The sequence below is a fragment of the Nanorana parkeri genome, unplaced genomic scaffold (assembly GCF_000935625.1).
Source record: "Nanorana parkeri isolate BGI_ZX_2015 unplaced genomic scaffold, ASM93562v1 scaffold433, whole genome shotgun sequence".
Lineage (NCBI taxonomy): Eukaryota > Metazoa > Chordata > Amphibia > Anura > Dicroglossidae > Nanorana > Nanorana parkeri.
In genome coordinates, this window is record NW_017306701.1 from 161,849 (window position 1) to 177,611 (window position 15,763).

The 15,763-nt window shown below is 40.2% G+C and overlaps 1 protein-coding gene across 1 annotated transcript in view; it reads left to right on the forward strand.

The window, feature by feature from the left end:
- The first annotated feature begins 6,322 nt into the window (after nucleotides 1–6,322).
- The window catches only part of PENK (proenkephalin), a 14,326-nt gene continuing 4,885 nt past the window's right edge, over nucleotides 6,323–15,763 (forward strand). Inside the window, exons 1-2 of the mRNA XM_018560118.1 lie at nucleotides 6,323–6,438; nucleotides 6,693–6,833. Coding sequence (XP_018415620.1) covers nucleotides 6,433–6,438; nucleotides 6,693–6,833 — 147 coding nt within the window. The 5' untranslated portion in view covers nucleotides 6,323–6,432. The remainder of the gene's footprint in view (nucleotides 6,439–6,692; nucleotides 6,834–15,763) is intronic.

Sequence of the window (15,763 nt, forward strand, 5' to 3'; positions counted from 1 at the left end):
TCATACAATGCACCTGACTGGCTGTGAATGGCAATCCGTTTTTTGAGAAATGATAAGTCAGACTGACCTGTATTCATGTAAACTCAACCAACAAGTAAGCTGATACAAATCACCAGTGACCTAGAAACAAATCACCATTTTCTGTCTAAAATGGCAGTATTAAATAATTTTAGAGAAGAATATCTACATTAGTCTCAAAATTACATATGAGGATTGTACACACTGTTTTATCTCTATCTTGCCTGAAATAAGGCCCGACATTGAGTTTTGTGCCCTAAATGTTTCTGTGGTCACAATGTTTAACACATTTTATTGTAACAGCATTATTTAACTGATATTAAACTGTGTACACTACTTCTGTGACAATGGTGACAAAAGAATGTTTTCTAACCTTTTAGAATTTTCTGCATTTATTAGCTGGCAGATACATTGTTGGTTACTAAAAGCAGCACCTGAGAAGGAAGCTGAGGGTCAGAATTCAGAAGGACAATCTGAGAACAGACTTGTCAGGCTCATACAGTATAACATATTGGAGACTAGAAAACTGGAGTTGGCTGATTGACAAAAGAAAAATCGCCAGCTGATGACACTGATGTGCAAGCACAGGTAGGAATTCATCTATATTAATTTACTCATCAGTGCCATCTAGAGGCAGTAGTGCTATGCAAATGGCTTCTGCCCAGCTCTACATCAGGTGGAACTTTTAAAAATTAGCACCACGGTGTCCAGTCTTAGCCACAACCACCAATTATGTGGATGGAACTTGTGCAGTAAGCACTTCTTTTCTGCAAAGCTCAGTCGAGCCTCACTGGTGGTGACTGGTGGTCAGGAAAGAGAAACAAGGAACACAGATAGTTACTGGGGACTGTTAAGAATGAAGTATGGAGAGCACACGGTGATCAAGGCAATGAAATACTAAGCTGAAACAGACAGAAACAAGTGCATAGGCTTGGTGACAAAGACTGAGCTAATGAATAGTGTTTAACAAGAGACCTTAAGACTGACAGTGGACAGTCGAACAGCTAGGGAACACTATGCAAGCTGAACTGACACAACAAGAAGAAGTCAAACCACAAGAGAGGATCAAACAATAACAGCAACAAAGACAAGGCTAGGGTTCAAGAAGCACGTCGCACCAACGCTGCGATGCAAGCGCCATACAATCCACAAGGACAACTAAATCTACAGTATTCTCCAGCAGAGGCTCAAGAAACATGACAAACTAATACAGACACGGTATATTGGGAAACAGGGCAAAGGTAAGAATAGCAGAGAGGAGACACAGGATGGAGCATGACTCCTTGGCCGAGAAACAATAAAGAGCCCACATAGTGAAAATAAGCAGGAAGATCATGAAGGAGAAGGATAACACAATAAATAGATTAGAAATATGGAGAACAAGAGGAAGCAAGACAGCCTGATTAAATCAAGAGACAAATCCTTAGATCATCTGTCCTTAGCCTTCAAACTTTCTTTCCCCATCTGCTGTCCAACAGTACAGTATAAATATTGTATATACTTATTTGCACCGACAGAAGGAAGCAATGGATATGTGGATATGTGACACATGCCTCCTGCTTAAAAAAAAAACAGTATCTGAAACATACAGAAGTTTATAGGACTTCATCACTGATCAATATACCAGAGCCACGTGTATACATTCAATGACTGCTGCTTTAGCTCCTTTCACCTTTAATAATCACATTTTGGATAAGCATGATGTTTTCTCCATAGTTGAATGCCCCCAAGTTCTTATGCTCCAGATTGCTAAATATGAACAGTGTGACTATTCCTAGAGGGGCCCAAGCAAAGGCAGTTCAACCAGGCTGACATCAATACTTAAGAAATCAAATGGTGCCCTAGGCTCAAACAAAGAAAAGTTGGAGTTACTGTACCCGGGTAAAATCCAGGGGTCAGTTCTAAAACATGCACAATCCAAGTATAGGAGCAGAAATGGAGGGCAGATATCAGAGTCTAATAGAGTAGACAAGGCACAGAGTAAGATGAGTTCACTCAGCATTTGGCAAGATTAGCAACAAAGAGGAACAGAGGGAAAACGCATCTAGAGCCAAACTGTATTTTACAATATAGAACCTGCAGCAGGGCATAGAATCCTACAGAGTACATGGCAGGATGCATTTAGCCTGTGCCTACTTGTGCAGCTGTGCCTAGATGTGTTTATGCACACAATGCAGCGCCAATAGTAAAAACCAAACAGACAAAGGTAGGGAATAAAGACAGGTGAGTATCTTTTATCAGCCTGGTGTTTGGTGTGCAAATTATGATAAAAAGTTAATAACATATTTCATACAGGAATGCTAACAATATAGGGATTTGTCCAATCAGACACTTGCAGATGATGAACTCGCAGACAATCCATTTTCTGGGGTTTATGAATTTTTCAATTAATTGCAGGTCAGATGAATTTACTGCATATCAGGTGAATAAGCACACATTTAGGAAGTATCTGGTTCTCCTAATTTGTGAAACTGCCCTGATCCAGAGATTGATTCACTCACCTCTATTTTCTGGCATTTGTTACAACATTCAAATGTATAATACATCCAATATTGATGCTGCATAGTGGGCTTTGTGCAGCTCATACCCCCTTGCAATATACAGTCAAATCAGTATTAATGTACATGTCTGTGTCTCCTCTTCACTGATGCTATAGCGCTTCACAAGCTGTCTGAGAGTATAAAGTGGACAATGTCCTTATCCACTTATCTACCACTTCCGGCTCTCATAGCTCATCTCAGTGTCATATTTATGTGTAACTATCTGCCTATAGAACAGCATGCAAGGGAACACTGGATCCATTAATTCTCCAGACAATAATCTGCTCATTGCAAGATATCACAGTACTAGAAGGGAGATGTCACAGAAGTGGGGACTGGCTCAAGTATGTATTGTAAAGAATGTTCTGTTTATAATGTACAACATTGTCTGTACATTGGAATAAGCCTGATTGTGAAATGCATACTTACTGTAGAACCTATGTACATACATTGCCAGTAAGTTAATGTGGGTTAGATAATAACATATACTTTTATAACCATCTTTTGTCACTGTTTGAGTATTTATTGTTAATATATGGTTATGATTATATTGCATTGTAAACACTATGGGGTCTATTCACGAAGCTGCCGAAGAATCTGGCCGTGGCTTCGGCCGATCCTTCGGCTAGCCTCGGCCCCAGGACCCCTTCGGTTCAGTAGAACTGAAGGGGTGTTGTACGGGCTATTCACAAACTAAGTACTATTTTTGTATAGTCCAGCGCAAAAATATGCCACTCAAAGTAATTCCAAGGCCAAAAATTTTATGATAAAGAAGGGAATGGTTATGACCCCTGTGAGTTTTTTTCTTTTACTATCTAATTAGACTGGAGACATTTCCCTTCACTTCTTGTCTTATAGACAGAACAGGAAGTGACAGGAAATCTCTTTGAATTGAAGAGAAATATCCTTCTTGACAATTCTGATGGGTTTAGATCCAGCTACAGTAGTTACATGCATGCTGTTAGAATACACTAGCTTCATCCAGGCTGAATTCAGGTTTTCTATGTAATTTTATCCGGATTGCATTACGCATCATTGTTCAAGCCCTGAAGAAGGAGGACTGCTTACCCCTGATAATCATTGGCTGTATCTGTTGTTTCCAATAAATTAAGATTTGAAATAAATTGAAAGTAAAACAGTAAGCGCTCCTAACTTCACACTTAGAACTACTTGGCAGTTGTCACCAAAACCAGTGCTAATTTTGGAAGATTTCCCATCTATTTCTGTTCAATTACTGCAAAAGTAGTTGATGCTTGGAACAGGTTTCCAGCAAAGGCAGCAAGTTAGTCAACAGTAGACATGTGCACTGCCAAAAAATTCGTTTCGTTTCGTTTACAGTAGGGGAATGTAAACATGCTTGGGACCTACATAGATCTATACTAAAAAAAGATGTAATTGAAAAACAAAAATTAAAAAATTGATTCTTCAATGCTCTCTGCCCTCGCCCCTCCTCCTCCTTCCTCCAAGATAGGAGACAGATGGCTGCTACAGCCTGCTCTGTCTCTTGTAATCTTGTACTGGACAGAAAGTTCAGGGAAGCTGAGCTGAGAGAGTTGGAACTGTTCTGAAACATGATGACTGTAAGTTTTCACGCAAAAATGTAACCACTTGCTGTCCGGAGCAATTTCTTACTATTTTAAACACTTTTTATTGCTATCACATGGGGGATAACAAGCCTCTCTTTATGGAGACATCAGGGGTCTTTCAGACCCCTAATGTCACCTAGGGACCCCAAAGAAGCTGAGGAAGCAGAGATCTGCTTCCCCAGCTTCTTCTCCTGGCTCTAAGCCAGAGAATGTAAACAGTGACACCGGAAGTGATGTACAGTAATACATCACTTCCAGGTCCAGTGATCGGAGGAGAGATCAGCGGCTGGGAGCATGATGCTGATCGATCTCTCCGATCATTGCGGGGGACAGCAGAGCCCGGGGAAGACGGCGGCAGCCCCGGCGGGGGGACGACGACATATCACACGCTGTACAAACAATCCGGCTGTATAGACATCGGATCGCTTATACCTGAACAGCCATCGTCGGCTGTTTAAAATTATACCAAGAACACAGCTGGTTTCACCACTTCTGCGGGCCGCCGTATATGTACGTATTGCAGCCTGGAAGTGGTTAAATAGATACTTTGCTGGGCTATGTATATATGCTTGATCAGGATTCATTATTGAAAAAGCATGAGAGTTTAAAGCAGAGCTCTCCAGACTGTTTATTAACCCTTGCAGTTGGGCTACCCCCGCACTGTAAGAGTTAACTCTTCGTTTTCATCTAGGGATTAAATAAAAAAAAAGTTACTCACCCACTCCTCCCAGCCGGCTTGCTCTTAGACCTGTCCTTCCAGCCTCGATACCCCTCTACTGCAGCGGTCTAAGGAACCTCGAGTCATCACGTCCAATACATAGTGTATAGGATGTGAGGATGCCGAGGGCCATATCAACACTGCAGCATAGGGGGAGAGAGGCTGGAGGGAATGCTGTGACAGCCAGATGGCTCTGAGGTTCGAACTTTTTTTATTTAATTTTTGAGACGAATATGAGCAATTAACCCTTGCAGTGCAGGGGGTAACCCCACTACAAGGGTTAATCAAAATGTTCACGGAGTTGTTCTTTGATACTCTACTACACTCTAATACTATACTCTAATACAATACAAGATTTAACAATATCCTGGCCATACACTGGTACAAAATCTTGTAAGAACATCTGATAATGCCACCAGAGACTTGACAAATGTCATTAAAAATTTTGTTTCATTTTAACATTCGATTTTGGAACGAATGGGGTTTTCCAAACGAACCACATTTACTGTTACAATTTTGTTTGTTCAAAAAACAAAATTCCATTCATTTTTTCATCACTACAGTGGAAAACAATCATCTATTGAACCCCATTAACTACAAGAAAAGCAAACAAAGGTTCCAAAAAACAAAACCATTGGTGTATTGTCAGCTTCCCTATTGCCTTACATTGAAGTATATCTTCTTCTTTCCTTCGCAGGTTTTCCATGCAGAATGAAGTAGAGAGTGGGCGCCCTCTACAGGACAAATATGCTAACTGCAGCTAGAATCTACTGCTCAAAAAAAGTCCCTTACTTCGTAGTGTTCACAACGTGCTCTCTTTCCAAAGCGAAATCATGTAAAAACAGTAGAACACTCACATACACTCAAACTCTATCTAAAGCACAGCAACGTGTCCATGAATCCAATTACACTTGTCTACCTGCAAAAAATAAATAATAAAACTCTAAGCCAGCATAGCTAATTTGGAATACAGTAGCTATTGTCTGTTCACTGACACTTGCAATTATGCTCTCAATAGCTATTGAACTAGTGCCAATAATTCAACAGTCACGTTTTCATGCCCCATCCCCCCCATATGCTTCTTAAACCTCCCCCAGCAGTTATGATAGCGATTATGACTCTGCTTAATTAGAAGAACGTATGGGACAGTGACTGTGAAATCTGCAAAGAGATTTCGTAGGAGATGCGTCAGCTGGAGGCTGCAGGCTATTGGGGGAAGCGCTGTGCTCTCTTCTTTAACTAATTATAAAGAAGCCCGGCGATGTGATTTCTCCAGCGAACCTCCCAACCACACACGTCCATTTAAAGGGAAGAGGCTGGTAGAGGTTGTCACTTCTCCCTCTCTGCTCTCTCCCTACTCTCTCTATAGCTCGCATTGAAAAGTAGAGGAGGGAACCAACTACAAGACTTCTTCTGAGCACTTCTTCCGTGGGCTACACCTCGTCTCTTTTGCTCTTTCCTCTAGAGACCTTGACTACTTTGTTCCTCTATAAATATTTTGCTGCCCAATACAGAATCACACATTGAAGCAGCTGTGGTGGATCATCTGCTGCAGAGCTAACACGGAGCCATGCAAGTGAGTACCATCAGACATTGGAGTTTGTTGAGTTACCTGTTCACAGGAACAATGAAAACATCTAAAGCTTGAGATGTACTCATCTCCAAATAGTAGATCAATTTATGTCTATGTCTTTTTGGACAGACTGGGTTCAGTTGTATAGAACCTTTAGCCTTTAACAGCACAGATAAATGAAGTTATATATGTAACATGACTGTATATGACAGACAATGTAATGTGATTTTATATATTTTTCTCTTCTTTTTTTCCAGTCAATAACGCTGGTTAGTAGACACTGCTGTTTAGTCCTGGCCATAACCACGTACCTGTATGTGACCATTCGAGCAGATTGCAGCAAAGATTGCGCTTCCTGTGTTTATCACTTGGGACAGGCAACTGAAATCAACACTCTGGTAAGTCATGAGGAGCAGTTTCTGGGACTTGGGAAACTTAGAAAGTTGAAGGTTCTGCAGAAAGACTTAGAGCAGGCAGACATCAGTTCAGCACCTTGGAGAGTAGTAGCACTAAGCTACATTTCTCAAGCAGCCTTTACCAACACTATGTAGCCTTCTACAACAGCAGATGTTTGCCAAGTACCCCTGGATTTGCCCGTTTCTCCAAAGTGCCCCCGATATCTGTAAATGTATTAACTGCATTCTAGTTTAGAATTATCAAACTGCGTTTATCAACTCTATGTAGTCTTGAACAACAGCAGATGTTTGCCAAGTACCCCTGGACTTGCCAGTTTCTCCTCAGTTATTTATTATTATTGCAGGTATTTATATAGCGCCGTCAATTTACGCAGAGCTTTACACAGTGCACATTCACATCAGTCCCTACCCTCAAGGAGCTTACAGTCTAAGGTCCCTGTCTCACATCCATACACACAAGGGCCAATTTAGACAGGAGCCAGTTCCCCGATATCTGTAAATGTATTACCTGCATTCTAGTTTAGAATTCCCAAACTGCGTTTATCAACTCTATGTAGCCTTTAACAACAGCAGATGTTTGCCAAGTACCCCTGGTACTTGCCAGAGTCTCCAGATTGCCCCCCCTGATGTCTTTAAATGTATTACCTGAATTCTTTAAAGTGACATTAAACTCAGGAGTTAAATCTTTAAAATACATTTGAGTACCTTAACTAGTAACAGAAATGTATCTGATTTGTGTATCACTCAGCTGTAGATCCTGAAGTCATCTCTGAATTGGTGCTGACATTGTCCTTCCTTCTGGAGGGTGGCTACTTTTTTTTCCCATGGTCCTTGTGTGTGTTGTAAAGTAGTCAGCGATCCAAGCTCACTCCCATGATGGACTACAATCTCAATACAAATTAGTAAACTAAATGTGAGACTGTAGTTCATCACGGGAGCGAGCTTAGAGAGGGGACTACTTTACAACACACATAGGGACCATGGGGAACAAAGGTAGCCACCCTCCAGAAGGGAGCACAGTGTCAACATGAATTCAGAGATGATTGGAGGATCTATAGCTAAATGATATACAAATAAGTTACATTGTTGTTAATAATTAGGGTACCTGAATGTAGTTTTAAGGTTTAACTCCTGAGTTTTACATGCATGCTGAAATCAGTGAATGTGACATGCGCCAAACTGTAGGTGAGTCTTCCAGGTGTATGTGATTTAAATGACATTAATTGACTCCTCACCAATTAATTTTGGTGAAAGTCACATTCACTACTTGTAAATATGCCCCTAATTGTACATATGTACATATCAAAGATAGAATGTGTTTTAATAGATACAAAATATACTCTTTTTTGCAAAATGTACTATTTGCCAAAAAATATTAAACTGCCATTCTGATTTAATTTAGCAGACAGAATGGTCATCATGGGCTTGTCAGAAGTACACTTAGTGGAAGTAGTGCTTGTTATGATTGTAGACTGATCCTTTTCTGAATTCACTACAGTTTGCCGATAATGTAGACATATAAGATGAGCTTATATACAGTATGTGTATAATATTCTGAATGTAGCAGAAAAATTACAATATGCAGTAGCAAAGTGATCGCAAATCAAACATGTTATTGACAACTAAAGCTTAAAGAGATAATATTCCTGAATTATTTTTACCAGGATAAGATAATATATTATTTGATTGCAGACTTTATTGGAATATTACTAGGTAGGTTATTATTGGCAATACATTGAGGAGCTGATTGAACTCTATTATTCCCTGCACTCCTGCAGCTCCCTTGTCATTCCTTACAATCTTGCAGGTCCCTTGCCATCCCTTACCATCCTGCAGTTCCCTTGCCAATAGTTACAACCCTGCAGCTCCCTTGTCATTCCTTACAATCCTGCAGCTCCCTTGTCATTCCTTATACTCCTGCAGCTACCTTGTCATTCCTTACAATCCCGCAGCTCCCTTGCCAATCCTTACAACCCTGCTTTCTCTGAACTCTTATGAAAAGACACACAGAACTCTCCCTACTGATGGATCAAAGCACAATTCATTCCTGTTAGGAATTGTTGGCAGGGTAAACTTCTCCTGCCCTTCACAGTGCTATCAAAGTGAATCCATAAAGCATCATTTTCTATTCTCTTTAGGATGCATGTCAAAACACCTTATGTATTTGTTGACATTGTATGTACCTAGTGCAAGATCAAAGGACATTTGTATCCTTACCATAGTCTTGAGAGCAGGTAGGCACAGATGAAGTACACACCAAGATATAGTATTGCTTTCTGGGTTGGCCTGGTTATGTTACAGTGTTATTATACATACGTATTAATAGTATAAAATGTTCATCAATTGGAATAGTCATAAAGGTTTCCTAATTAAGTGAATAAAAATGAATTGGTTTTATATCTAAACAATAATTGTAAGATATTAGGGCTTATAAATAAATGTTTGATACAAATAATAGGCATGCAAAGAATACCATGTACAGTTTATACTACCATAAAGCTAAGGGTGTCTTGGCACTTCGTTGCTTTGGTAGTAGTTAGCACTGTCGTCCAGCAACACAAATGAGCAGACACTGGTATGAACTTTATGTCTAGTGTACTTGACATATTTAGACAGACTGGCAAGGAAAACAATCTTGTTACTCGTTGAAAATATCGTTTTGTGTTCTTATAATAACAGTGTCTGTTTTACCTTATGTCATTAAAATATTTAATGTGATGCTGTTATTAGGAATAGACAGTGATAAGCACAATATTGCAAAATCATGACTGTAGATTCTAAATATAAAATTAAATTGAAAGATACAACACCTTCTTTGTGTTATGAATCCTGTAATGTGTGAATACTTGTTGTCACCAAAATTGTCATTTATACTTTAATGATCCTTATATGCATATATTCAAAGTAGTTCATTTAATTATCTATTATCAGACACAGCAGAGAATGGACTTATTAAACTTAAACATCAAGTTAGACAATGTGTTATGACTGACACAGACAATTAAAAGGAATATTTCGCCATTGTTCTAGAACAATTCCACCATTCTGAATGTATTGCATTTATTTGTCATTAAAAGAATGGGCTGTAGAATAATCTCTGCAGTATTATGATCAATAGTCATCATTAAATGACATTATCTTGGACAATATAATTGCATGTGCGTGTGTCATAAGGGGATCATTCATCAATGTCTACACTTACCACCTGATGAGTAAGCACTGCAATATACCATAACGAATATATCAATCCTATGAGATAACAACGCACTTTTCATGAAGACACTCTTGAACGTCACGCCATATTTACTATATGCCAAGCTCCTTATAGCATCAATTATATAATCAGAATATATAGAATCAGTTATATAATATAGTAAAGAAAGCTTTTGGACTTTCAAAAATATTCACAGCTAAACGTATCAGAGATGGATTTCCTATTAATTTAGTACTAACAATACATATACTGTCTGACTGACCAAAGTGTTTTCAGCAGATCCCTTATTTGCAACCCCCTATCTTACTTTAGGATTCATAGAACACAGGAATTATTTCAACCGCATACTAAATCATTGCTATCCGAACAGATGTGCTCTCAGAGAAATAGTGAAGTGTTATTCTTAAGTTCAACATGGCCTAGATTATACAGGTATAACTGACAAGTAAGTAATGTAAGTTGGTGGAAACAGCACTAAAATGTAGTAACCCCCGGCAACCACTAAACTGCACGGAAAGGAAGTCTCTGATTAATTGCTAGGGGATACCATGATTTTTTATGTTGATGACAAGTAAAGCCCATTAAGCTTTTAAATGACCAGGGAATATTGCTATTGCCTAGCTGAAACACAAATCTATGGATATGTAGCAGTGTCTTTATCTGTAAACTGCAGCATATATTCCACTGGCTATAACCTGGAGGAAAAGTGGAGCAATTGCAAGTGCCATTAAGGGTTCCTCCTTTATATATGACTAGAAATATTGTCTTTTGGGGAAATAGAAATTTGGAACACTAGAATGCTTGGAATTGTAGCAATTCTGTAATCAAAATAATGTGTTTCAGGCTCTCAGTATTCAAATTAATGATACAATGTAATGTAACAATTCACTCACTGATTGTCTAGTGTTCAGGCACAGATAAGTATCTAGAGCTTCTCTGACATTTGCTGCTAAGAAGATGAAAATTTAACTAAAGAGTGCCAGAAATGAGTGATTTTCCACTGCTAAGTATTTGGGAAGGATAGTTTGCATTTAAAATGTAAGCATGATTTTAGCAGCATCCCAGTCTACTGTCTTTTTTCTCATGTGACACATTGATTTTATTTTTTTATATAAATCAGCTCTAGTTCTAAACCAGGTTTTCTCAACATTGTCACCACTAAGGAATCCTTAAAATAGTGCTCAGGTTTACAGGGAACCGCGGTAAAAAAATATTACATCTAAAGCTTATAGTGCAATAGCGTCATCAGTAAATAGAAATAATAAATAAAAGAATAAAGAACGTGATGTATTTGATACCTAGAGCGGATCATGTTTAACATCCCCTGCTGTATTTGACACAATTATTTTTAGGTAAATTTAAAAATGAAACAAATAAAAACAATGTTCAGAAAAAAAAATACAGATGATGAATATGATAGTACCCCCTTTACATTGGTGATCAGTGGAGAGGTGCCCCTTCCACTGGTGGTCAGTTTAGTGCCCCCCTTAGATTGGTGATCAGTAGAAAAGTGTGCTCTTACATTGGTGATCAGTGAAGAATTTTCCCTTTACATTGGTGCTCAGTGAAAAATTGCCCTCTTACAGTAGTGGTCAGTGGAGAATTTCCCCCTTATATTGGTGGTACGTTTGGTGCTCTCTTACCTTGGTGGTCAGTGTAATAACCACTTACATTGGTGATAAGTTTGGTGCTCCCTTATATTGGTCGTAAGTGTAATATCCACTTACACTGATGGTCAGTGGAGAATGCCCCCCTTACAATGGTGGTCAGTGAAGTACTCCCTGATATTGTTTTTTTAGTGACAAATTACCCTCTTACATAGGTAGTCACTGCAGTGCTCACTTACATTGGTGGTAAATGGAAGATTACCCCTTTACATTGGCAGTCAATTGAGAAGTGGCCCCCTTACATTGGTGGATAATGTAATGTTCTCTTAAAATGGTGGTCATTGGAGTGCTCTTTACACTGGTGGTCAGTGGAGCAATGCCCCCTTACTATGGTAGTCAGTGTAGTGTCCAATTGGACTGATAGTCAGTGGAGACTGACACACTTATATTGGGAGAAGCAGAGAATTGCTTCCATACATTGGTGGTCAGTGAAGATGTGCTCTCTTACAGTGGCGGAACTATCGCTGGTGCAGCCAGTGCCGGGGAACACCGGGGCCTATGGCTGTGGGGGGGCCTAGTGGGGTTCGTTCCTGGGCTCCCCCACAGCCTCAGTGGGGTCCGGTCCTGATTTTTTTGGCAGTGCACGGTCCCGGTGTTCGAACACCGGGGCCCCGCACTGCTGATGGGCTTCTCCGTGAGGGGGCGGGTCCTGTGACTCACCTCCCCTCCCGGCCGTGTCCATAGTAACGGGCGGCGGGAGGGGAGTCACAGGAGGCGTGTGTGTGTCACAATGGCAGAGGTGAAAGGGGAGGGGGTGGAGGAGGCCGGGCTCCAGCAGCAGGTAAGAAGGGTTAGGAGGAGGTACAGGGAAAGGGATCCTGATGACCAGACCAGCCTACCTGGGACCCTGCAGAGCCCACTATAGAGAGTCTCAGGTGGGCTATGCAGGATCTATGGTGTGCTCTGCAGGGTCTCAGGTAAGTCCAGCACGCTACTGCAACATTAGAGACTGCTGGGGGGGGGGGCAGTGTTATGCACTCCCGCGCCCCCCCCCCCACCCCAAGCGGGGGCCAGTGTGATCCGCTCCTGCGCCCGCCCCCTCCTCCCCCCCCCTCTAGGGAGGGGGGCTCAAGATAAAATCTTGCACCAGGGCCCTTTGGTTATTAGGTCCGCCACTGCTCTCTTACATTGGTGTTCAGTGGAAAAAGTTCCTCTTTACTTGGTGGTCAGTTGGAGAAGTGCCCACTTGTGCTGATGATTAATAGAAAGAATACCCTATTGCATTGGTGGTCAATGTAAAGAATGCCTTTGTCATTGGGGCTAAAAAGATAAGAAACAGTGCACCAAACCAGAAAAATCTGCCCAGGTCAATTTTTTTTGTCGTTGCATTAAGTAAATAAGACCAAAGTGTTTCTGGGGATACAAAGGACCCCCTTCAGCATGGCTATAAAGTGCAAAGGTAGGCAGAGGGCTAGATAATTGTAAAATAAAGCATTTAGAGGATATTTAATATTAGTTCTGAGATATGTCTGCTTCCAATGCATATTCTTGTTACCCTTGGAGATCCCAAAACATGTTGGTCTTTTTTTACCCAATGCAACCACAAATAAAATTGATCTAGACATATATTTCTGGATTGGCACACTCTTCCTTATCCATTTAACATAGTATTTCAAGAACTTAGCTAAGGCTTCTGTACATTAGAGAGTTGCCTGTGAAACCATTCTCCTAGCAGCAACCTATCCAACCGGTACTCTGACAATACCAACAGATCTAGCACTCCTCACCTCCACCATTCTTCTACATTGGCAGTCACTGTAGTGCTAACTTGCATTGTTATGGTCATTGGAAAGTGTTCACTGTTACATTAGGGGTCAGTAAAAAGAATGCTGCTTACATTAGTGATCACTCTTCCCACTCTGCCAGTGGGAAGAGTGGCCCACATAAAACATCAAAAAGAACATTGGCGTGAGAACAAGACAAGATGAGAGGCTTCTTTTGTCCCAAGTCATTGGCCCTGCCAAGCCAGGTTAGTGCCAAAACCATCAGTCGCCATCAGCCAAGAGATTATTCCATCACAGCTTACTGCCCAAGGGGCCCTTAGCAACCTCTGGGGGAATACTTGGGTTCTGCAGAAACCTGGCTTAGCAAGGCTGGTGTAAAAAACAAAATCAGTGATATTCCACTCTTATTTTCAAGTGTGTCTAGTATTTGTCACTGGAACACTTATCTTTAAATACTGTTGTGAAAAGATATGAATAGAATGACAACAGTAATAGTGGGCTGGAGTTAACAAAGCATACACCATGAGACTGGGTTGTGTTCTTCATAACATGTTATCATGATCTGCTTATACATTTACTAGATTTATTACAACCATTGTTTATTCGGCAAATAGCAGTAAAGTAAGCATAACCAGCCATGAAAATTTTCAGTTTTGCTAATCATTATATAGTACAATGACCTCTTATTTGTTGAAGTGGGTTACTGCACTATTATTATCATCATGTCTCTTGTACTTGTACTCTTGGTGCTACAGCCCATGAAGCTCCTTGCCCTTGTAAATGCATTGCCTTATTCAATAAGCCCATGAGATAGCTAGTTAGTCACATTAATTAGACTTGTTCTTTAATGTTGAAGTCATTGCTGTCTCACTCAAGCAACTTCTTTAGTTTTAATGAGAGTCAGGAACACACCTCAGCATTTTTTATCCACACAGGTAGTTCAGTCACAAAACAATGTGTTAGGGAAAAAATGATTGGCCAAGAGCATGAGGTTTGATGGTTGTGTAAAATTTATGAAACCATCTTGTTCCATTTCCGTAATCCAGTCACTATTGTGGTAGGGAATGTGGAATAGGTGTTAATTGTTCACAGTACGTCTGAAAGTGTGAAGTGTTGTCCAACCCCTCGGTAGAGATGTTGAAATGGCATTTTATGTGAGTGACAGATGTCCAAAATGTTCACCTCACTATACTTACTTTTCTTTGAACATAGGAAAATGCTGAGTCCAAACCTGAAAAGTTGCATTATATTGATGGTCAGTTGCTTTGTCTCCCCATTGTACAGGTCTTTGCATTCTTCACTACACAAGATTGCATATACCATGTTACTTCAATTGTGTTTGGGTGTTGGGTATTTTGGATGTACAGATTTATGTCTCAGTCTGTTGCTGGGCTTGAAAAACACAGGGATGGAATGTTTGTTAAAAAGCCTTTTGAGTTTCTCTAACACTACTGCCACATACAGGATACTTTGTGTATTCTGCGTCTTCCCTTTTTTAGGGGGTCTTGTGTTTTTTATTGAACTTTTAGATGCTGGGGTATGTTGGCTGGAGGTAGATTCTGATTTGGTCATATGTACCCAAACTGCAGGGCACCATTTTTAATTTTTGCTTTCTAGCTTTAGCTAGGTGAACAATCTCTGCTCCTTTAGTAATCAACCCGTATGTGGACAAATAGCTCTACATATATTTACATACACTATCCACTTTATTTGTCTTGTTGTGCTTATTGTTCTTCCAATGTATAAGAACACAGAAGTCAGGACTTCTCTGTGGACTGCTAAAAGCAATAGTTATGCTTGTCTGCTTAGTTATGCTAAAATGTGCTCCTGCAATGCTCTATAATGCCTGCATGGTCCTCCAATTTTTTTCCTTCTTCTAAAAAACTCTGCCATGTGAAATTAAATATGGACTTCATAGCTTTCATAATGGGGCCCTTGTTGTTCCTGTGTTGGCCCTTCTGCTTTGAAGCACAAAAAGCATCAACTGCTGTGCTTGTGTTTTTAAATGCTTTCAGACCCAATTTCTCCATGGCTTCTACATTCTCAACACTCAAGACAGACAGCACAAGAGCTTTGATCATAACTTTAGCAGAGCTGTACTAGACATAATAGGAGAAGGTGAAATGTACACTTTCAGAGTGGGCTATATCAAGATTACCTTCCACTATTAGCACAGATGCAACCTTGTTTTTGCACACAAAAAAGTGCAACTCTCCATAGACTGGATTCTCTTAATTATAATTATGTGCACAGGACTATGTATGCTTTGAGGGTAAAACATCCCAGGTTTATGCAGGATTACTGAGC